The sequence below is a fragment of the Heterodontus francisci genome, chromosome 11 (assembly GCF_036365525.1).
Source record: "Heterodontus francisci isolate sHetFra1 chromosome 11, sHetFra1.hap1, whole genome shotgun sequence".
Classification (NCBI taxonomy): Eukaryota; Metazoa; Chordata; class Chondrichthyes; order Heterodontiformes; family Heterodontidae; genus Heterodontus; species Heterodontus francisci.
In genome coordinates, this window is record NC_090381.1 from 20,634,102 (window position 1) to 20,658,339 (window position 24,238).

Consider the following 24,238-nt stretch of genomic DNA (forward strand, 5'->3'; position numbering starts at 1 on the left):
TAAGCTGCCAGCAAAGTCATCTTTTATCTGTTCCTTTTTGAATTTCTTTAAAAAATATAAATCTCCAGTCAGTGAATTAATGAAAATTATCATTTGACAAAGCACGTTGGCGTGATAATATTCCTTCGGGGATACCAGAGGTAGCTGTGGGGGAGCTGGAAGAGAAGCCATTGCAAGTGGTATTCTGGCTAAGATTGGACAGTTACGAATGGAACCAGGCAAGAGCAGTCCCACCCACCTGGACAACAATCACGAGGCGTTGGAGGAGGATGGTGTGGTCACCATGTCAAAGGCTGCAGACAGGTCGAGAAGGACAAACAGGGACAGTTTACCTTCGTCACAGTCAAATAGGATGTCATTTGTGATTTTGATAAGAGCTGTTTTGGTACTGTAACAGGGGTGGAAACCTGATTGGAGGGATTCAAATATGGAGTTCTGGGAAAGATGGGAATGCATTTGGGAGACGACAACACGTTCAAGGACTTTGCACAGGAAACAGATGTTGGAGATGGAGCGTTTGTTTGCAAGGACAGTGGGGTCAAGAGTTTTTTTTTTAAGGAGAGGGGTGATGACGGCGGATTTAAAGGAGAGAGGGGCAATATCAATACAGAGAAAACCGTTACTATTAGCTAACATGGGTCCAAGCAGGGGAGCTGGGTGATCAGCAATTTAGTGAGAATAGGATCGAGGGAACAGGATGTGGGTCTTATGGACAAGATGAGCTCAGAGAGGGCATGAGGGGAGATAGGAGAGAAACTAGAAAAAGATGTGAGTTCTAGGCTAGGGTTGGCGGGGCAGCTTTAGAGGAAGTTTGGCCTGGTGGGCTAGTGGAAGGGAGGGAACGGGTCAACAATAACCTGCTCAGTGAAGCTTAATTTGGGTTCTGCCATGGCCACCCAGTTCCTGACCTCATTACAGCCTTGGTTCAAACATGGACAAAAGAACTGAACTCCAGAGGTGAGGTGAGAGTGCTGGCCCTTGACATCAAGGCAGCAGTTGACCGAGTATGACATCAAGGAGCCCGAGCAATACTGGAGTCAATGAGAATTGGGGGGAAACTCTCCGCTGTTTGGAGTCATACCTAGCACAAAGGAAGATGGTTGTGGTTATTGGCGGTCAATTATCTCAGTCCAGGACATTACTGCAGGAGTTCCTCAGGGTAATGTCCTAGACCCAACCATCTTCAACTGCTTTATCAATGAACTTCCCTCCATCATAAGGTCAGAAGTGGGGGTGTCCACTGATGATTGCACAATGTTCAGGACCATTCGCGACTCCTCAGATACTGAAGCAGTCCATGTAGAAATGCAGCAAGAGCTGGACAAAATCCAGGCTTGGGCTGATAGATGGCAAGGAACATTCACGCCACAGAAGTGCCAGGCAATGACCATCTCAAACAAGAGAGAATCTAACTATCCCCCCTTGCCATTCAATGGCATTACTATCGCTGAATCCCCCACTATCGACATCTTGGGGGTCACCATTGACCAGAAACTGAACTGGACCAGCCACATAAATGCTGTGGCTACAAGAGCAGGTCAGAGGCTGGGAATTTTGTGGCGAGTAACTTACCTCCTGACTCCCTAAAGCCTGTCCACCATCTACAAGGCACAAGTCAGGAGTGTGATGGAATACTCTCCACTTGCCTGGATGGGTGCAGCTCCAACAACACTCAAGAAGCTCGACATCATCCAAGGCAAAGCAGCCCGCTTGATTGGCACCCATCCACTACCTTCAACATTCACGCCTTCCACCACTGATGCACAGTGGCAGCAGCGTGTACCAACGTGCACTGCAGCAACTCACCAAGGCTCCTTCGACAACACCTTCCAAATCCGCGACCTCTACCACCTAGAAGGACAAGGGCAACAGATGCATGGGAACACCACCACCTGCAAGGTCCCCTCCAAGTCACACACCATCCTGACTTGGAACTACATTGCCGTTCCTTCACTGTCACTGGGTCAAAATCGTGGAACTCCCTTCCTAACAGCACTGTTGGTGTACCAACACTCCAAGCACTGCAGAGGTTCAAGAAGGCAGCTAACCGCCACCTTCTCAAGGGCAATTAGGAATGGGTAATAAATGCTGGCCTAGCCAGTGATGCCAACATCCCCCGAACGAATAAGAAAAAAGTCACCAGAGGTCTATATTAGGACCATTGCTCTTTTTGATATATTAATGATTTGATCTTGGGCATGCAGCCCATAATTTCAAAATTTGCAGATGACATGAAATTTGGAAATGTAGTAAACAATGAAGAGGATGGTAACAGGCTTCAGGAGAGCTTAGACAGACTGGTAAAATGGGCAGACATGTGGTCGATGAAATTCAACACAGAATCTGAAATGATAGATTTATGTGGGAAGAATAAGGAGAAGCAAATGAACTAAATGGTACAATTTTAAAGAGGTTCAGGAAGAGAGAAACCTGTTCACAAAACTTTTAAGGTGGCAGAAGAAGTTGAAAAGGCTGTTAAAAAAGCATATGGAATTGTTACGGCAACATGGTGCAACATGATGGTTCCCACTGTTCAACTCCCCACCTGACCGCAGAAAGTGTATTTTTATTAGAGTTTACCTCCTTGGTGTTTTTCAATTGTTTCTTGATCAATACATCTTATCCCGAAATTGTGGCAACCACATCCACTCACACATTCGCTCGCACACACACACACACAAGAGACAGATAGAGAGGAGGAAAAGGAAAGTGCCTTTTAGTGGGGGGGTGGGTTTGGCGGGGGCGGGGGAGGTCAAGATAAACCTGTTGAATTCTCTTGGAAATCAAGTTCTCGATGGATGCAGGCCTGAGATGATTGTACATTTCTCTCTTGATTGAACCTTCAGTTGAAGATTGGGGGTCACTTATAGCTCTCACTGCTGTATCATGTAGATGTAGGATTTTGCAGCAGGTCACATGCCTTCTGGCTTGGCTGGAACACAAGCTGTTGGGATGTTGCTTCTCTCTCTCTGGCTGTCTTTTTTAAGCATAAACTGTGTCACCTCTCACCTCCTAGTAGATGTTCTCATCTCTTACCAATGGTGATCGCATAATGGCCCTGGACGTGGCTACTTCACACCTTCATTGTTTCAGAAGACTTTCAATTCTGGAATGTTTTTAAGATGGGGTGCAATTGACACCTCTTAGCTTTGAAGATTTGTCCTTTCTCTTTGTCAGATAGTTTGAATACACAAAAGGCCAATCCCCTTTTCTTCGGTGACCAATTTGGACCATTGTTCACTTTTTAAAATAAAGGGTCAATTTTTGAAAAGACAAAGTCAGTTGTCATAACTCCTCATGATTGTTGCGCCATTGCACTTATGGTGTGCCTGACAGGATCCTTGGCTTTATTAATAGAAGGATAGAGTATAAAAGCAAGGAAGTTAAAGCTAAACCTTGATAAAACACTGGTTAGGCCTCAGCTGACGTATTGTCTCCAATTCTGGGCACCACTCTTTAGGAAGATATCAAGGCCTTGGAGAAGATACAGAGGAGATTTAATAACATGTTACTAGGGTGAGGGACTTCAGTTATGTGGAGAGAATGGAGACGCTGGGAATGTTCTCTGTAATTGTTATGATCTGATATGCACTGCTTGAAAGAGTGGTGGAAGCAGATTCAATAGTAACTTTCAAGAATTAATTGGATAACTACTTGAAGGGGAAAATTTACAGAGCTATGGCGCAACAGCAGAGTAGGGGGACTAATTGGACAGCTCTACCAAAGAGCTGGCAAAGCATGAGGGGCTGTATCATTCTATGATTTATGATTATCACAACCTTTCACCTTGTAACATTGTCCCTTTTATCATTGAATCTCTCCTGCCTTCCACCCCATCACCTTCCTTTTTGTTTCCCCCCTTTCCCTGTCTCTGTACTGGCTTAAATCTCTAACTTCTCCAGTATTGATGAAAGGTCCTCAACCTGAAATGTTAACTCTGTTTCTGTCTCCAGAGATGATGCCTGACCTGCTGAGTATTTCCAGCACTTTCTGTTTTTATTTCAGATTTCCAGCATCCGCAGTATTTTGCTTCTGTTTGAATGTCTGTTGATCCCATGCTGTGAAGGGGCGGAGCTGCCAGGTGGCAGCCAATCAGTTCTGATGCCAATGACAGGCTGGCAACAGCCAATCAGTACCTGGCAATTTAGGAGGCAACCAATGGGTGCGCTAGTTTCACGGCAGCACCAGCCAGGTAATGTCCTAAAATAAAAGCAAAATATTACAGATGCTGGAAATCTGAAATAAAAACAAAAAGCGCTGGAAATATTCAGCAGTACGAGATTCTGATGAAAGGCCGCAGACCTGAAAGGCTAACTCTACTTCTCTGAATTTTTAGAGGAGGTGACTAAGTATGTAGATGAGGGTAAAGCAGTTGATGTCGTCTACATGGACTTCAGTAAGGCTTTTGATAAGGTCCCGCATGGGAGATTGGTCAAGAAGGTAAGAGCCCATGGGATCCAGAGGAATTTGGCAAATTGGATCCAAAATTGTCTTAGTGGCAGGAGGCAGAGGGTGATGGTTGAGGGTTGTTTTTGCAATTGGAAGCCTATGGTATACTGCAGGGATTGATGCTGGGACCCATGCTGTTTGTAGTGTACATTAATGATTTAGACGTGAATATAGGAGGTATGATCAGTAAGTTCGCAGATGACATGAAAATTGGTGGTGTTGTAAATAGTGAGGAGGAAAGCCTTAGATTACAGGATGATATAGATGGGCTGATAAAATGGGCGGAGCAGAGGCAAATGGAATTTAATCCTGAGAAGTGTGAGGTGATGCATTTTGGAAGGACTAACAAAGCAAGGGAATATACAATGGATGATAGGACCCTAGGAAGTACAGAGGGTCAGAGGGACCTTGGTGTACTTTTCCAAATATCACAGAAGGCAGTAGCACAGGTAGATAAGGTGGTTAGGAAGGCATATGGGATACTTGCCTTCATTAACCGAGACATAGAGCAGGGAGATTATGATGGAGCTGTATGAAATGCTAGTTAGGCCACAGTTGGAGTACTGTGTACATTTCTGGTCGCCACACTATAGAAAGGCTGTGATTGCACTGGAGAGGGTGCAGAGGATATTCACCAGGATGTTGCCTTGGCTGGAGCATTTCATAAGAAGAACTAGGAGCAGGAGTAGGCCATCCGGCCCCTCGAGCCTGCTCCGCCATTCAATAAGATCATGGCTGATCTTTTCGTGGACTCAGATCCACTTACCCGCGTTCTCACCGTATCCCTTAATTCCTTTATTGTTCAAAAAGATATCTATCTTAGCTTTAAAAACGTTTACTGAAGAAGCGTCAACTACTTCACTGGGCAAGGAATTCCATAGATTAACAACCGTCTGGGTGAAGAAGTTCCTTCTTAATTCAGTCCTAAATCTGCTCCTTCTAATCTTGAGGCTATGCCCTCTTGTCCTAGCTTCACCTGCCAGTGGAAACATCCTCTCTACTTGTATCTTATCTATTCCCTTCATAATTTTATATTTTCTATAAGATCCCCCCTGATTCTTCTGAATTCCAATGAATATAATCCCAATCTACTCAGTCTCTCCTCATAAGCCAACCCCCTCAACTCCGGAATCAACCTAGTGAACCTCCTCTGCACCCTCTCCAGTGCCAGTACATCCTTTCTCAAGTAAGGAGAACAAAACTGCACACAGTACTCCAGCTGCGGCCTCACCAGTACCTTATACAGCTGCAACATAACCTCTCTGCTTTTAAACTCAATCCCTTTAGCAATGAAGGACAAAATTCCATTTGCCTTCCTAATTACTTGCTGTACCTGCAGACCAACCTTCTGCGATTCATGCACAAGGACATCTAGGTCCCTCTGCATAGCAGCATGCTGTAACTTTTTACCATTCAAGTAATAATCCTTTTTACTGTTACTCCTACCGAAATGAATGACTTCACATTTATTAACATTGTATTCCATCTGCCAGACCTTTGCCCACTCACTCAATGTATCTATGTTCCTCTGCAAAGTTTCACAGTCATCTGCACACTTTGCTCTGCCACTCATCTTAGTGTCATCTGCAAACTTCGACACCCTACACGTGGTCCGCAACTCCAAATCATCTATACAAATTGTAAATAATTGCGGTCCCAACACCGATCCCTGAGGCACACCACTAGTGACTGATTGCCAACCAGAATAGCACTCATTTATCCCCACTCTCTGCTTCCTGTTAGTCAACCAATCCTCTATCCATGCTAATACTTTACCCCTAATGCCATGCATCCCTATCTTATGCAGCAGCCTCTTGTGCGGCACCTTGTCGAAGGCCTTTTGGAAATCTAGGTACACCACATCCACTGGGTCCCCATTGTCCACCTTGCTCGTAATGTCATCATAGAATTCCAAAAGATTTGTCAAGCATGACCTGCCCTTCATGAACCCATGCTACGTCTGCCCAACGGGACAATTTCTATCGAGATGCCCTGCTATTTCCTCCTTGATAATAGACTCAAGCATCTTCCCCACTACAGAGGTTAAGCTAACCGGTCTATAATTCCCCACCTTTTGTCTACCTCCCTTTTTAAACAGTGACGTCACATCTGCTGTTTTCCAATTAACTGGGACTACCCTAGAGTCCAGCGAATTTTGGAAAATTACCGCCAGTGCACCTGCTATTTCTCCCGCCATCTCTTTTAGTACCCTGGGATGCATTCCATCAGGGCCAGGAGACTTATCAATCCTTAGCTCCATTAGCTTGCCCAACACTACCTCTTCCGTAATAATGATTATTACCAGGTCCTCACCTACGTTCGTCTCTTTGTCAATTATGGGCATGTTATTAATATCCTCCACTGTGAAGACCGATACAAAATACCTGTTCAATGCCTCGGCCATGTCATCATATCCCATAACTAAATTCCCCTTCTCATCCTCTAAAGGACCAACGTTTACTTTAGCCACTCTTTTTCGTTTTATATATTTTTCGAAACTTTTGCTATCTGTCTTTATATTCTGTGCTAGTTTTTTCTCATGTTCTATCTTACTTTTCTTTATAGCTCTTTTTGTGGCTTTCTGTTGACCTTTAAAGTTTTCCCAATCTTCTAGTTTCATGCTGTTTTTGGCCACTTTGTATGCCTTCTCTTTCAATTTGATAGCCTCCCTTATTTCCTTAGACACCCATGGCAGATTACCCCTTTTCTTCCAGTCCTTCCTTTTTACTGGAATATACTTTTGCTGAGCACTTTGAAAAATTGCTTTGAAAGTCCTCCACTGCTCGTCAACTGTCCCACCATAAAATCTTTGTTTCCAGTCTACTTTAGCCAAATCCTCCCTCATTCTATTGTAGTCCCCCTTGTTCAAGTGCAGGACCCTGGTATTGGATTTTATCTTCACACTCTCCATCTGTATTCTAAATTCAACCATACTGTGATCACTCCTTCCAAGAGGATCCCTAACTATGAGGTCATTATTTATTCCTGTCTCATTACACAGGACTAGACCCAGGATAGCTTGCTCCCTCGTCGGTTCCATTACATACTGTTCAAGAAAACTATCACGGATACACTCAACGAGCTCCTCCTCAAGGCTACCCTGACTGAGCTGGTTTGACCAATCTACATGCAGATTAAAATCCCCCATGATAATTGCCGTACCATTTTTACAGGCATTAGTTATTTCTTTGTTTATTGCCCGCCCCAATGTGATGTTATTATTTGGTGGCCTATAGACTACGCCTATCAATGACTTTTTCTTCTTAGAGTTTCTAATTTCCACCCAAATGGATTCAACCTCATTCTCCATAGAACCTATATCCTGTCTCAGCACCGCCCTGATGTCGTCCTTGAATATCAGAGCTACACCACCTCCCTTACCTTCCTGTCTGTCCTTCCGAATAGTCTGGTACCCCTGGATATTTAACTCCCAGTCGTGACCAACCTGTAACCATGTCTCCGTAATGGCTACCAAATCATATTCATTCGCGATGATTTGTGCCGTTAACTCATCAACCTTGTTACGAATGCTACGAGCATTCAGGTAAAGTGCCTTTATGCTAGCTTTCTTACCCTCATGATTTCCAACATCTCTAATAATAACTCCTGAGTTATCCTTCCTTTCTGCTTCTTTCATAGTCTGCCTTGAACTTAAACCCTCCTGCACACATGTTAACCTGCTGCTTACCTTTTTATTTACCATCATACTCCCTGTCGTTTTCCCTTTCCCTTCCCCCCGAGTCACTAGTTTAAAGTCCTAGAGACCACCCTATTTATCCGTTTCGCTAGAACACTGGTTCCAGATCGGTTCAGGTGGAGACCGTCCCATCGGTACAGATCCCCCGGTTCCAAAACTGATGCCAATGCCCCATGAAATGGAACCCCTCTTTCCCACACCACTCCCTTAGCCACGTGTTTACTTCCCTAATATTCTTATGCCTAAGCCAATTTGCACGTGGCTCGGGCAGTAATCCAGAGATTATGACCCTCGAGGACCTGTTCCTTAATTTCGTTCCTAGTGCTTTATAATCCCCAAACAGGTCCTCCATCCTAGCCTTGCCTATGTTGTTAGTCCCAACGTGGACCACAACAAGTGGATCCTCCCCCTCCCGCTCCAATATCCTTTCAAGCCGGTCAGAGATGTCCTGCACCCTGGCACCGGGCAGGCAACACACCATGCGGGACTCCCGATCCGGCTTGCAAAGGATACTATCTATCCCCCTAATTATAGAATCCTCTATAACTACCACTTGTCTTTTTGCTCCCCCCTCTTGAATGGCCTTCTGCACCATGGTGCCATGGTCAGTTGGCTCATCCTCCTCGCAGCCCTTTTCCTCATCCACACAGGGAGCAAGTATCTCGTACCTGTTGGATAAGGTCAAAGGCTGAGGCTCCTCCACTCCTGAACTCAGGATCCCCCTACCTGCCTCACTTGCAATCACACCCTGTTGTCCCTGATCACTAACTGAATTTGAATTACTTAATCTACCAGGTGTGACTGCCTCCTGAAACAAAACGTCCAGGTAACTCTCCCCCTCCCAGATGAAGCTATGAAGAGAGACTGGCTAGGCTAGGGTTGTTTTCCTTAGAGCAGAGAAGGCTGAGGGGGTACCTATTTGAGGTATACAAAATTATGAAGGGCATAGATTGGGTAGATAGGAAGAAGCTTTTTCCTTTAGCAGAGGGGTCAATAACCAGGGGGCATAGATTTAAGGTAAGGGAGGGGCAGGAAGTTTGGAGGGGATTTGAGGAAAAACCTCTCACCCAGAGGGTGGTTGGAATCTGGAATACACTGCCTGAAGGGGTGGTAGAGGCAGGAAAACTCACAACATTTAAGAAGTATGTTGATAAGCACTTGTAATGCCATAGGCATAAACGGCAATGGGCCAAGTGCTGGAAAATGGGATTAGAATAGATAGGCGCTTGATGGCCGGCATGGACACGATGGGCCTGTTTCTGTGCTGTATGACTCTATGACCTTATGACTCTCCACAGATGCTACCTGACCTGCTGAGTATTTCCAGCAATTTTTGTTTTTATTTCAAGTAATGTCCTAGTTTCTTGGTGGCAGCCAATGTTGCATTCGTCTTTCAGGGTGCAAGCCAATGGTCCTCTTGTCTCTCCAGGCGGCAACCAATGGTATGCTAGTCTCTTGGGGAGGCAACCAATGGTTCGCTAGTCTCTCTGGGCAGCAGCCAATGGTACTCTAGTCTCTCATGGCAGCAGCCAATCGGATGCTAATTTCTCTGGGCAACAGCCAATGTTACGTTAGTTTTTCAGGGTGACAGCCAATGGTACTCTAGTCTCTCTGGGTGGCAGCCAATGGTACGCTAGTCTCTCCGGACGGCAACCAATGGTACGCTAGTCTCTCTCGGCAGCAGCCAATGGTACTTTAGTCTTTCAGGGCGGCAGCAAATGGTACTCTAGTCTCTCTGGACGGCAGCCAATGGTATTCTCGTCTCTCTGGGCAGCAGCCAATGGGACGCTAGTTTCTCCGGGCAACAGCCAATTATACGTTAGTCTTTCAGGGTGGCAGCCAATGGTATGCTAATCTCTCCCTGCGGCTGCCAATGGTACGCTAGTCACTCTGGATGGCAGCCAATTTTACATTGCACTTTCAGGATGGCAGCCAATGGCACTCCAATCTATCCGGCTGGCAGCCAATGGTATGCTAGTCTCTGTGGGCAGCAGCCAATGGTACTATCGTCTCTCTGGGTGGTGGCAGCCAATTTTATTTTATTTAGAGATACAGCACTGAAACAGGCCTTTGGCCCACCCAGTCCGTGCTGACCAACAACCACCCATTTATATTAATCCTACGTTAATTCCATATTCACTACTACATCCCCACCATTCTCCTACCACCTACCTACACCAGGGGCAATTTACACTAGCCAATTTTCCTATCAACCTGCAAGTCTTTGGCTGTGGGCAGCTAATAGTATGCTAGTCTCTCCGGGCGGCAGCCAATGGTACTCTCCTCTCTCTGGGCGGCAGCCAATGGTATGCTAGTCTCTCCGGGCGGCAGCCAATGGTATGCTAGTCTCTCCGGGCGGCAGCCAATGGTATGCTAGTCTCTCCGGGCGGCAGCCAATGGTATGCTAGTCTCTCCGGGCGGCAGCCAATGGTACTCTCGTCTCTTTGGGCGGCAGCCAATGGTATGTTAGTCTCCGAGCGGCAGCCAATGGTATGCTAGTCTCTTTGGGCGGCAGCCAATGGTATGTTAGTCTCTCCGAGCGGCAGCCAATGGTATGCTAGTCTCTTTGGGCGGCAGCCAATGGTATGCTAGTGTCTTTGGGCGGCAGGAGCCTGTCGGTGTTCCAACGTCTGGATGGCCAAGCGGGGAGCTTTGATTGTGCTGGAGGGAATGGATCGGAGTGGAAAGAGCACCCAGTGCAAGAAGCTGCAGGAAGCGCTGCGGCAACATGGCCGGTGCGCCGAGGTGCTGCGGTTCCCAGGTGAGGGTCCGGGTCCGGGTCCGGGTCCGGGCCCGGGCCTGGGCCTGGGCCTTGGCCTTCAGGAGCGGCTGAAGAAGGGTCACTGACCCGAAACGTTAACTCTGCTTCTCTTTTCACAGATGCTGCCAGACCTGCTGAGTGGTTCCAGCATTTCTTGTTTTTATTTCAGGAGCGGCTGGCTGTGTCCCCCTGAGGCCCTCCTTTCTCCATTGTTACTCCCCCGTTCCCCCCAGGCTGTGACCACCAACCCCCAGCCCGAGATCAGGCTATAGCCTGATTGTGATCAGCAGGGAGAGGCTATTAGGCAGCGAGTATCAGAAAACAGGAATTTTTAGCTGAACCAGATGCAACTACTGGTGGAGCAGAGAACAGGTCAGAGGAGCAGAGGGCATGTGTGGAGATTGTTTAGATAGGGTGGGCATCACCATGCAGTACAATGAACGCAAGGACGTGAATTTTGAAGTCAACGTGCTGGAGCTTGTTATACTGCGAAAGCTATGGGCCATGACAATATTCCGGCATTGGTACTGAAGACTTGTGCTTCAGAACTTATCGCGCCCCTAGCCAAGCTGTTCCAGTACAGCTACAACACTGGCATCTATCCTGCAATGTGGAAAATTGGCCAGGTATGTCCTGTACACAAAAAGCAGGACAAATCCAACCCGGCCAATTACCGCCGCATCAGCCTACTCTCAATTAGTAAAGTGATGGAAGGTGTCATCAACAGTGCCATCAAGCGGCATTTGCTTAGCAAAAACCTGCTCAGTAATGCCCTGTTTGGGTTCCGCCAGGGCCACTCAGCTCCTGACCTCATTACAGCCTTGGTTCAAATATGGACAAAAGGGCTGAACTCAAGAGGTGAGGTGAGAGTGACTGCCCTTGACATCAAGGCAGCATGTGACCGAGTATGGCATCAAGGAGCCCTAGCAAAACTGAGGTCAATGGGAATCATGGGGAAAACCCTCCGCTGGCTGGAGTCATTACTAGCGCAAAGGAAGATAGTTGTGGTTGTTGGAGGTCAATCATCTGAGCTCCAGGACATCACTGCAGGAGTTCCTCAGGGTAGTGTCCTAGGCCCAACCATCTTCAGCTGCTTCATCAATGACCTTCCTTCAATCATAAGGTCAGAAGTGGGGAAGTTCGCGGATGATTGCACAATGTTCAGCACCATTCATGACTCCTCAGATACTGAAGCAGTCCGTGTAGAAATGCAGCAAGACCTGGACAATATCCAGGCTTGGGCTGATAAGTGGCAAGTAACATTCTCGCCACACAAGTGCCAGGCAATGACCATCTCCAACAAGACAGAATCTAACCATCTCCCCTTGACATTCAACAGCATTACCATCGCTGAATCCCCCACTATCAACATCCTAGGGGCTACCATTGACCAGAAACTGAACTGGAGTAGCCATATAAATATCGTGGCTACAAGAGCAGGTCAGAGGCTAGAAATCCTGAGGCGAGTAACTCACCTCCTGACTCCCCAGTGCCTGTCCACCATCCACAAGGCACAAGTCAGGAGTGTGATGGAATACTCTCCACTTGCCTGGATGGGTGCAGCTCCAACAACATTCAAGAAGCTCGACACCATCCAGGACAAAGCAGCCCGCTTGTATGTCATAAAAACAAGAAATGCTGCAACCACTCAGCAGGTCTGGCAGCATCTGTGAAAAGAGAAGCAGAGTTAACGTTTCGGGTCAGTGACCCTTCTGCGGAACTGGTTCCGAAGAAGAGTTGCTGACCCGAAACGTTAACTCTGCTCTTTTCACAGATGCTGCCAGACCTGCTGAGTGGTTCCAGCATTTCTTGTTTTTATTTCAGATTTCCAGCATCCGCAGTATTTTGCTTTTGTTTTACCGCTTGTATGTCACCTCATCTACAAACATTCACTCCCTCCACCACCGATGCACAGTGGCAGCAGTGTGTACCATCTACAAGATGCACTGCAGCAATGCACCAAGACTCCTTAGACAGCACCTTCCAAACCCGCGACCTCTACCAACTAGAAGGACAAGGGCAGCAAATACATGGAACACCACCACCTGCAAGTTCCCCTCCAAGTCACACACCATCCTGACTTGGAACTATATCGCCGTTCCTTCACTGTCGCTGGGTCAAAATTATGGAACTCCCTAACAGCACTGTGGGTATACCTACCCCAAATGGACTGCAGCGGTTCAAGAAGGCAGCTCACCACCACCTTCTCAAGGGCAATTGGGATGAGCAATAAATGCTGGCCTGGCCGGCGTCGCCCACATCCCATGAATGAATAAAAAAAAGCATGTGCAGTCAGTGTATTTTGGAGAGTGCAGGTTGGTGGGAGTAGACAGGACCGGGGATGTGGACTGCAGCATTTTGGTTGTGGAGGTTTGAGACAAGGAGGCTATGTTCCACCATTGTCTTCAGCTGTCAAGGCCCTAAACTCTGGAATTTGCTCCCTAAACCTCTCTGCCTCTGTCTACCTTTAAGATGCTCCTTGAAACCTTCTCTTCGGCCAAGCTTTTAGTTACCTGTCCTATTATATTTCATGTGGCTTGGTTTGGTAATGCTTCTGTGAAGCACCTTGAGATGTTTCCATTTAATGTTTACATTAAAGGTGCCATATAAATGCAAGTTGTTGTTGAATGAAAACATGGCACGAGGTCAGTCCTGATCCATATCTTGTTTGGTTTCAGACAGAGGGACTGAAATTGGACGCCTGATCAGTTCATACCTGGAGAAGAAGAATAACCTAGACGATCACACTGTGCACCTGCTCTTTGCGGCCAACAGATGGGAACGAGTGTAAGGGACTTCTAAGGCACTTTGCTTAAGAATGTAAATTTGGAGACAAGCGATGGTTTTGCTTTAATGGGGAGTGGATGTTACAGTGTGTTGGGTAAAAGTACACTTTTGGATTAGTTACTGATATATTCTGTTCCTGTCTGCCTTTCACTTGGAGCTTGACTTGTAATCGGGATTGTTTTTCATATTTGTTTATGGGATGTGGCCATTGTTGGCAAGGCCAGCATTTACTGCCCGTTCCTAATTGCCTTTGAGAAGGTGGTGGTGAGCTGCCTTCTTGAACTGCTGCAGTCCACATGGTGTAGATACATCCACAGCATTGTTAGGGAAGGGAGTTCCAGGATTTTGACCCAGGCATAGTGAAGGAATGCCGATATAGCTCCAAGTGAGGGTGGCGTGTGACTTGGAGGGGGAACTTTAAGGTGGTGATGTTCCTATGCATCTGCTGCCCTTGTTGTTCTGGGAAGTAGAGGTCGGAAGGTGCTGTTGCAGGAGGCTTGGCGAGTTCCTGCAGTACATCTTGCAGATGGTACACACTGCTGCCACTGTGTGCCGGTGGTGGAGGAAGTGAATGTTGAAGATGGTGGATGGGGTGCCGATCAAGCGGGCTGCTTTGTCCTGGATGGTTGTGCACTTCTTGAGTGTTGCCATCCAGGCAAGTGGAGAGTGTTCCACCACACTCCTGACTTGTGTCTTGGTGGCAGGCTCTGGGGGAGGAGTCAGGAAGTGAGTTACTTGCTGCAGAACTCGCAGCCTCTGACCTGCTGTCATAGCCACAGTATTTATGTGGCTGGTTTGGTTAAGTTTCGGATCAATGGTGAGACCCCTTCCCCCGCTTCTCCAAGACTATTGATAGTGGGAATTCGACAATGCTAATGCTGTTGAATGTCAAGGGGAGTTGGTCATTGCCTGGCACTTGTGTGACACAATTGTTAACTTGACGCTTAGCAACCCAATGTTATCACGGTCTTGCTGCATGCAGGCCCAGACTGCTTTAGTATCTGCGCAGCTGTGAATGGAACTGAACATTGTGCAATCATCAGAACTTCCAGTCTTATGATGGAGAAAAGGTAGTCCTGTGTTGTAGCTTCACCAGGTTGGTGCCTTATTTTTAGGTGTGCCTACTGCTGCTCCTGGCATGCTCTCCTACACTCATTGTATCAGGATTGGTCCCCTCTCTTGATGGTAACGGTAGAGTGAGGGATATGCCAGGCCATGAGAGAACAGATTGTGATAGAATACAATTCTGCTGCTGATGGCCCACAGTGCCTGATGGATACCCGGTTTTGAGCTGCTAAATGTGTTCCAAAGCAAAGCCATTTATCATGGTGGTAGTGCCACACAACACGATGGAGGGTGTCCTCAGTGTGAAGACAGGACATTGTCCCACAAGAACTGTGCAATGGTCACTCCTACCAATAAGAATATAAGAAATAACAGGAGAAGGCCATTTGGCCCCTCGAGCCTGCTCCTTCATTCAATAAGATCATGGTTGATCTGATTGTGGCCTCAACTCTACTTTCCTGCCTGCACCCCATAACCCTTGACTCCCTCGTAGATAAAAAATCTGTCAAACTCAGCCTTGAATATATTCAATGACCCAGCCTCCACTGCTCTCTGGCGAAGAGAATTCCAAAGATTATTAACAACCCTCTCAGAGAAGAATACTATCATGGGCAGGTAGATTGGTGAGGATGAGATAAGTAGGTTTTTTCCTCTTTTTGGTTCTCTCAATGCCTGCAATAGGTCCTTCAGGACTCGACCAGCTCAGTCAGAAGTGGTGCTGTCGAGCCACTCTGGTGATGGACATTGAGGTTCCCTCACCCAGAGTACATCCTGTGCCTTTACCACTCTCAGTGTTTCTTCCAAGTGGTGTTCAACATGGAGGAGTACTGATTCATCAGCTGAGGGAGGGCGGTAGGTGGTAATCAACAGGAGGTTTCCTTGCCCATGTTTGACCTAATGCCATGAGACTTCATGGGGTCTGGAGTCAATGTTGAAGATTTCCAGGGCCACTCCCTCCTGTCTGTTACCGTGCCGCCACCTCTGGTGGGTCTGTCCTGCTGCTGGGGCAGGACATAACTAGGAATGGTGGAGGAGGAGTCTGGGACATTGTAAGGTATGATTCAGTGAGTATGACCATGTCAGGTTGTTGCTTGACCAGTCTGTGGGAAAGCTCTCCCAATTTTGACACAAAATCCCAGATGTTAGTGAGGAGGACTCTGCAGGGTGGACTGGGCAGGCTGTGTGTTTGTTGTAATCAGTGCCGGATAGTCTGCCTGGTTTTAAACGTATTTAACTTTTTTATAGTGGTTTGATACAACTGAATGGCTTGCTATGCTTTTTCAGAGCAGTTAAGAGTCAACCACATTGCTATGGGTCTGGAGTCAGACCAGGTAAGGACTGCAAATTTCCTTCCCTAAAGGACATCAGAGAACCAGTTGGGTAATCTGGTTGTTTCATGGTCGCCATTCCTGATTCTACCTTTTTATTCCAGATTTATTTAAATTAAATTCCCCAGCTGCCGTTTAGACAAGCCCTCTGGATTACCAGTCCAGTACCGTAACCCCTATGCTATTGTTCCCTGTTACTAAAATGTAACTTGGTGATATAGGAAAAGGAGCTTCACACACATCGGTGGAGTAATGCCAGAATAATCACCTGTTGAAATAAGTGTATTTGATGTGGATTCCCTGCTATTATTGGTCTTTGCTTGCTGCTGTGACATATTGTTCACTTGTTCTGTGTTCCAGGCCACTGATTAGAGAGAAGTTACAGCAAGGGGTCACATTGATCGTGGATAGATACGCATTTTCTGGAGTTGCATTCACAAGTGCAAAACCAGTAAGTAACAAAACTGAGCAAAATAGTATTTGAGCTGTAATGCGGGTAAACAGTAAATCCGTAAAATATGTAAACCAGTTTCAGTCAAAGGATATCAGACACATTTTTCCACATTTCCCGACGCGTGCATCAGAGCACTGTGTTGGAATTGAGCATTTATATTTACGATTAGTAAGATGCCTTGCTTTTGTGCAGCAAAAGATAGATAATGATCGTTGAGTTGTGTAACCTTCAGAACTGAAGGATGAGAGAAAGACAGTTTGGTAAGGTATAGTAAATAGAAAAAATCAACAGAGATACTGATCACAGAGAAAGAAAAAAGACTTGCATTTATATAGCACCTTTCACGACCTCAGGATGTCCCAACGCGCTTCACAGCTAATGGAATACTTTTGAAATGTGGTCACCTGTTGTAATATGGGAAACATGGCAACCAATTTTTGCACAGCAAGCTCCCAGAAACAGCAATGTGATAATCACCAGACAATCTGTTTTTAGATATGTTGGTTGAGGGATAAATATTGGTGAGGACAGAGGAATTAACGAGTTGAATGATTTACAATTTTCTGAAAGTAAACTGTTACATCTGTTCAGTCTTCAGTGGGGGGGGGGGGGGGAGATGGGTTTAGTTTCTTTGTAAGACTTCATCAAAGGTGACGTGATAGACGTCTTTAAAATTACAAAGGAGTTTGATAGGGCAGATCTAGATAATATGTTTCGACTTGCTGGGGAGTCCAAAACTAGAAGCCATGAAAATAAAGTAGTCACTGTCCATCCACATGTAAAAGGTGTTTTATTAATTTTAATGCTGATCATCTCTTCTCGTTGTCTAATGCTGCTTGAACTGCTTTCTCAAATAGGATTTCACAATGGAGTGGTGCAAACAACCAGACATTGGAATTCCAAAGCCAGATGTAATCCTGTTCCTTCATCTTAACCCTTCAGTAGCTATCGAGCGAGGGGGCTTTGGCAATGAGCGGTATGAAAACCTTGCCTTCCAGGAGCTGGTGCTTCAACAGTTTAGAGAGCTTATGAAAGACAAGAGTCTAAACTGGAAGGTATGGGCAGTGTGTCTCAGATGGGCCATGGTTTTACAAAGGAAGGGGTGGGGTGTTAATGACAGGCCCAAGGGGGAAGCATTCATTGTCATCAAAAGGTGAAATAATTCAGAGAGGTGGGGGAGGAAGGTTGGTGTCATCCATGGGGAATAATACTAAAAGCACTTTCCACTACATTGACCAGTTAGTTGCGAGAGGTACATCAGGGTGAGAGCCTGTGTGATAATGGATACAGAGCCCAAGTTAAAAGTATGGTACCATCTCAGCTAAGGTGTTTATTAATGTTTTACCAGAAACTTGTCTCATTCAGAACTCAAGTTCACCACCCCGACCCCCCCCCCACCCCGACCTTGCCTAGTATGGGTTGCCTGGGGATTGAATGGGAACCACTCAGCAACATGATGGCATTTCCTGCACATCTGTTCTCGCCCTTTTTTCTCCCTCCAGGAACCACAATAGGATTCCCCTTGTTCTCACTTTCTGCTCCACCAGCCTCTACATTCAACATTCAAATCCTCCACCATTTCCGCCATCTCCAGCGTGATGTTACCACCAAACATATCTTCCCCTCCCCTCCTTTTTCAGTATTCCGAGGGGACAGTTCCCTTTGCAACACCCAGGTTCACTTCTCAATCACCCTAACACCCGTTCCCCTTTCCATGGCACCTTCATGAGAAAATGCAGAAGATGCAACACCTTCCCTTTTCCCTCCTCCATTTCCACCATCCAAGACCCCAAACACACTTTCCAGGTTGAAATAGCAAATTACATGTACTTTTTAAAATTTAGTATACTGTACTCGCTGCTCGCCATGCAATCTCCTCCACATTAGGGAGACCAAATACAGAAAAGGTAATCACTTTGCGGAACATATGAATTAGGAGCGGGAGTAGCCATTTGGTCCCTCAAGCCTGCTCCACCATTCAACAAGATCATGGTTGATCTGATTCTACACCACATTCCCACCTACCTCCCGTTAACCTTTCACCCCCTTGCTTATCAAGAATCTATCTACCTCTGCCTTAAAAATATTCAAAGACTCTGCTTCCACCGCCTTTTGAGGAAGAGAATTCCAAAAACTCAAGTCCCTCTGAGTGAAAAAAATTCTCCTCATCTCTGTCTTTAATGTGTGACTGACCCCTTATTTTTAAACAGTGACCCATAGCTCTGTATTCTACCATCTGAACACCTCTGTTCAGTCTGCAAGTGCGACCCCAAGCTTCCAGTCACCTGTCATTTTAATTCTGCGCCCTATTCTCACTCTGACCTCTCTGTCCTCAAACTCCTACATTGTTCCAATGAAGCTCAACATAAGATTGATGAACAGCACCTCATGTTTCAATTTGGCACTTTACATATTTCATAACTCAACGTTAAGTTCAACAATTTCAGATCATAACCTTTACCCCCATTTTTTCAGACAGCAGCTGCTGGTAATTAGTTTGTTCTTGTTATTTACACCTCTAAGGCCCATCTTCTGTTTCTTGTCCCACTACCATCTCCTTTTGCCTTGTACCATCATGCCTTTTGTTATTTAATTTCTCCTATATTCCACCTTATGCAGACCTTCCCTTTTGTTCTTCCAGCACTTTGTTTTTATTTCAGATTTCCAGCATCTGCAGTATTTTGCTTTTGTAATAGGTCCTCTATTGTTTCTTTCTTCTAAGAAAATAGATTTCTTTCTTTGAACTCTCAAATAAATCATCAGTTTCTAGTACTGTAACGGTATCTTGGATCAATATTACCCCCCCTCCTTTTGTACCTTACCTATCTTTCCTGAGTACATTGTAGCCAGGAAGATTAAATGCCCATTCCTCCCCTTGCTTGAGCCAGTATATTGTAATCCTATGTGGCTACTTGTGCCTACAGCTCACCAACCTTATTCATACACATCCACTCCAAACCCATCTTAGACGGCTTTGCATTGTTCCCCACCCCACCCCACTCCATCCTCCCATCTGATCCTTCCTATTTCTGAACTACTCTTTACTCTAATGTCCTCCGTGCACCTTGTATCTCCTATCTAATGCTTCATCCTGATGCCCCCTTTCTCAACAAAGTTAGTTTAAGCCTTGCCCACAGTGCTGGTTAACTTCCCTGCAAGGAGATTGGTCCTGGCCCTGCTGAGGTGCAATCTGTCCCTCCTGCCCCACAACTAGTCCCAATACTCCAGGAATCTAAAGCCTCACTCTTGCACCATTTCTCCAGCCGTGCGTTAACCTGTTTTATTGCTCCTATCCTCACTGGCACATGGCACTGGGAGTAATCCAAAGATTACCAGCTTTTGAAGTCGTGCTCTTCAACTTCCTCCTTGGCTCCTGAAACTTTGTAGGACTTCAACCCTTTTTATACCTATGGAATTGATTCCAACAAGGAGCACACATTCCGGACCTTCCCTCACCCTTAAAGTGTTCTACACCCTCTCAGTTATGCCCTTAACCATGCGGAACTCACTTCGGCAGTTGCAGAAACACCTGTCTATGCCCCTGACTATTGAATCCCCTATGACCACTGCATTTCTATGCTTCGTGGTGCCCCACATTGCCAGTGATGTGTTCTAGACTGCACTTCCCCATGGTGGTGTCACCTTCACCAGTATTCAACACTGAAACACTCAATAAGGATTCCTGGACCGTCTGCATCCCCCTACTCTGTAGGAGGTCATGCACTTAGTATTCTCCTGAACTCTAGCTGTGGGGTGACCACCTCTTCAACCTCCTATATGCCCTGCAGTGACCCCAGCTGCACCTCAATCTCAGAAACCCTGAGCTTGACTTCAAGCAACTAAAGGTACTTCGTGCACACATGGTTATCCAGGACACATGAAGCATCCTGAAGTTTCCCTATGGCAGAGGAATTGCAGGCAACAGGTCTTAAGTTATCCCATCATTTTACTTAAAAGTCGACTTAGTGGTGTATGTGTATGTATGTATATATAAAAATATAAGTAAAATGTTTTTGGTGACGGGGCAGTGAAAATGATGGTCGTACTAGCGCTGCTGAAGGGCCTGGACTGCACAGCCTCTTCTCTGGTTGAATCAGTTTTCACATTATTACATGTTTTACTTTATCCTTTAATCTTTTACTGCATCATAGAATGTTACAGCAGAGAAGGAGGTTATTCAGTCTATTGTGCTTGTGCTAGCTGTTTGGTAGAGTGATCCAGTTACTCCCACTTCCCTGCTCGTTCCCCAAAGCCCTGTAAATTTTTTTCCTTCAAGTATTTATCCAATTCCCTTTGGAAAGTTACTGTTGAATCTGCTTCCACTGCCCTTTCAGGCAGTGCTTTTCAGATCACAACAATTTGCTGCATGTTGGAAAAACGTTTCCTCACATCAGGCTCTGGTTCTTTTGTCAATTGCCTTAAATCTGTACCCTTTGGTTACTTATTCTCTGTTACTGGAAACAGTTTCTTTTAGTCTATCAAAACCATTGACGATTTAACTTTATTTTAATAAAACAGATGTTAGATGCTTCTCAAAGTATTGAAGATTTACACCAGGAGATAATGTCTAAGGTGAAGAAAACCATTGAATATGCCAGCGAGGAGCCGATCGGGGAACTCTGGAAATAAGATCCTTTCTAGCACAGAGGATGAGAGATTTCAAGGAGGTTGTCGCTCTCCCTTTACACTCAGCAAGTTTCCAGATTCAGCTCGTGTATTCTCCTAACAGCTAATGTAAAAGGACTTGGTTCTGCTGCCTAACTTTTCTTTTAAAGAAAGGGGGTTGTTTGAATGGGACAGTCTTGTCCTTTTTTATGAAAACCAGAGTCATTCAGTAATATTAGAAAAATCAAACTGAACATCTGTAACTTGGTAAGCAATCTTCCTCGTTCAGTTGTCTCCTACACTCTCCTGACTTAGGCTGCAGTGCAGTTTTACTGTATCACTTCACTTCAGCCTTCTTGATGTGTGAGCAGGGATTCTGATTGTTAGGTAGCACAGGGAAAGCTTCACAACTGGATCCGATCATCCTCATGAACCTCCACTTACCAGCACTGGGTCCCAGACAGCAATCGGGAGCAGGTACTCCAACATCAAACCAGGGTGCTGAGCCCTCACCCTTGCCCTCCTCCTGGCCCGAGACCCGTTCCCGATTCCGAGTCCTCATCCTCTCCCTCCATCTTAGCTCTCTGCCTCCTCCTATTCTGAGCCAATGTTGCTGGTGCTTGTGAAACCCAAGCCAGTGTGGGGCCACAGTAAATGGCAGTGGCCATCAATGTTGCTGAGCTGAGTAGAGACCAGTTGGCTATAATTTTTATAGGGCCTGTATTGTTACCTGATCTTTCTCTGTCTGAACCTGCTCCAATGGCCCCAACAATATCCACCCTATGATGTGGGAAAATGATTCAGAAACAGTTCTGATGACCCTAGTGGAACGCCTCTGTACAGCACTGGCAGATTCAACTAAGCCTGGTACCCGATGGCTGAATAACCTGCAACCAGCTGTTAGAGCTAGCACCTGAGAAAAGAATACATGGGCAAGACTGGTGCCTGTGGGACTATGTTCCAGTATTCAGGGGGAGGAAGGAAATTGGGAGAGGTACATGCTTGTGTTTTGATTTTCACTCCAGTGAACCATGTAACATTCCTGATTGATTCATTTTATTACAGTAATCTGTTTTACTTCCAGTAATGGGGACACAGCTGGTTTGAAGGTAACTTCTGAAAATATCATTGACCCATTCTGTATCGATCATTGCCAGCTCTAGCTGTCCTCCTTTAATGCAAAGGGTAATGTTTCCCAGGAAGAGGCAGACTTTACAACGGAATAAGTGGACGGAATAGATAGACCTTTTTATTGTGTTTTGAGGTGAATGAATGACAGGAATACAGCTGCTCAACAATGTCTTTCCAAGCCTTTAAATGCATCAGTAGAGTTAGAATTCATTGACACAAACATTTACCGGCATGCCTTCCTTTTGATTGTTCAGTCCTGTCCACGCAGCTTCTGTTACTGGCGACTTTGATCAGTTGCTGATGATGTATTTCCCCTGTGTTGTGCTTTAAGCATTTTATTCCTAAAACTTGGAGATGTGGATCTCCACTTGTTACAAACCTGTAGCATAGATGTGCAGCTAGGATTCAGGTCATTGTATAAATACATGTTGGTGGTAAACTATCTTTATGCAACAAGAGGCTATAAACATGTTATATTTATTTCCAAATGGAGTTATTGTCTGTTTTATAATGTGTGGATAGATGAAATACTGTCTGAGGAGATGAAATGTTTAGCAATGATCTCAGTTCATTTCACTTTTTGTCCCACAGGTGAATCTTTGACTGATTCAGGGTGTATTTTCCTTGCTGTGGGGTGGATTTGTTGTTTAAATCTAGAATGGTTTAAGTGCAGTGATATTTTTAGACTTTGAAACCCCAAAAAGCTGGCATTTATATCTAGAGTATTAGAATACAAGGGGTATAAGTTATGCTTCAGCTATACAAAGCCCTGGTTAGGCCACACATAGAGTCATAGAGAGATACAGCACTGAAACAGGCCCTTCAGCCCACCGAGTCTGTGCCGACTATCAACCACCCATTTATACTAATCCTACATTAATCCCATGTCCCTACCACATTCCCATCTTCCCTCAATTCCCCTACTACCTATCAACACTAGGGGCAATTTACAATGGCCAACTTACCTATCAACCTGCAAGTCTTTGGCTGTGGGAGGAAACCAGAGCACCCGGCGGAAACCCACGTGGTCACAGGGAGAACTTGCAAACTCCACACAGGCAGTACCCAGAACAGAACCCGGGTCGGTAAACGCTGCGCTGCCCTGGAGTACTGTGAGCAGTTCTGGGTATTGCATGTTAGGAAGGATATATTGGTCTTGGAGGGAGTGCAATGTAGATTTACCAGAATGATACCTGGACTCCCAGGGTTAAATTACAAGGAGAGATTACACAAACAATGGTTGTATTCCCTGGAATTTAGATGGTAAAGGGATGCTTTGATTAAAGTTTAAGATGAAAGAGAACAGAAAGGGTAAAAAGAGAGAAACTACTTCTGCTAGCTGGGGAAATAGTTTAATAATTAGAGCCAGACCTTTCAAGAGTGAAATTAGAAACACTTCTTCACACAAAGTTTGGTAGAAGTTTGAAATGCTCTTCTGCAAATGATGTTAGAAGAATTCTAAATTTTAGATCAGAGATTAATAGATTTTTGTTAACCAAAGTTATCAAGGGATATGGGCAAAGGAGTTAGGTCTCAGATCAGCCAAGAGCTCATTGAATGGCAGCACAGGCTCAAGGAGCTGAATGGCATACTGCTGTTCGGAAGTTCCTTTGAATGCTGAGCTCTTGAGTAATGGACTTGATCTTTTATCCTCTGCGTTTGGCTTTGCTGACTTCATAGAGGACTCATGCTAGATTCTGATACAAGCACAGCCTGTAGTCATTATTACTACAGACAGAATTGTTTGGGCTGTGAGCATACCGTGTAGCAACCTCTATTATGCATGCAATTTGAGTTTCTACAGGAATCGATCGATACCTGTGTCATTGCCATCAAGCTGTTTTATATCCAATGTGAATGCCACAGTACTACTATAATGGTTACAGACCTCCATCCTGATTCCAGAGTGACACCTTATAGGGATCATGCTGAGTGCTTGAGTAAACAGGACTCCATTGTAC

General features: G+C 45.5%; 1 protein-coding gene across 1 annotated transcript; it reads left to right on the forward strand.

Moving 5' to 3' along the window:
* Positions 1 to 10,711: 10,711 nt before the first annotated feature.
* Positions 10,712 to 22,765, forward strand: dtymk (deoxythymidylate kinase (thymidylate kinase)). The gene is made up of 5 exons (XM_068041766.1): positions 10,712 to 10,907; positions 13,586 to 13,694; positions 16,448 to 16,538; positions 17,399 to 17,596; positions 21,060 to 22,765. The coding sequence occupies exons 1-5, from the start codon at positions 10,781 to 10,783 to the stop codon at positions 21,168 to 21,170; spliced, it is 636 nt and encodes a 211-aa protein (XP_067897867.1). The 5' UTR covers positions 10,712 to 10,780; the 3' UTR covers positions 21,171 to 22,765.
* The last annotated feature ends 1,473 nt before the right edge of the window (positions 22,766 to 24,238 follow it).

Bases quoted from the DNA above. Each gene is read 5' to 3' on its own strand.
- dtymk (XM_068041766.1), top strand. From the start codon at position 10,781: ATGGCCAAGCGGGGAGCTTTGATTGTGCTGGAGGGAATGGATCGGAGT. The intron at 13,695-16,447 runs GTAAGGGACTTC...TCTGTGTTCCAG, and splicing joins GCCAACAGATGGGAACGAGT to GCCACTGATTAGAGAGAAGT. The intron at 16,539-17,398 runs GTAAGTAACAAA...TTTCTCAAATAG, and splicing joins CATTCACAAGTGCAAAACCA to GATTTCACAATGGAGTGGTG.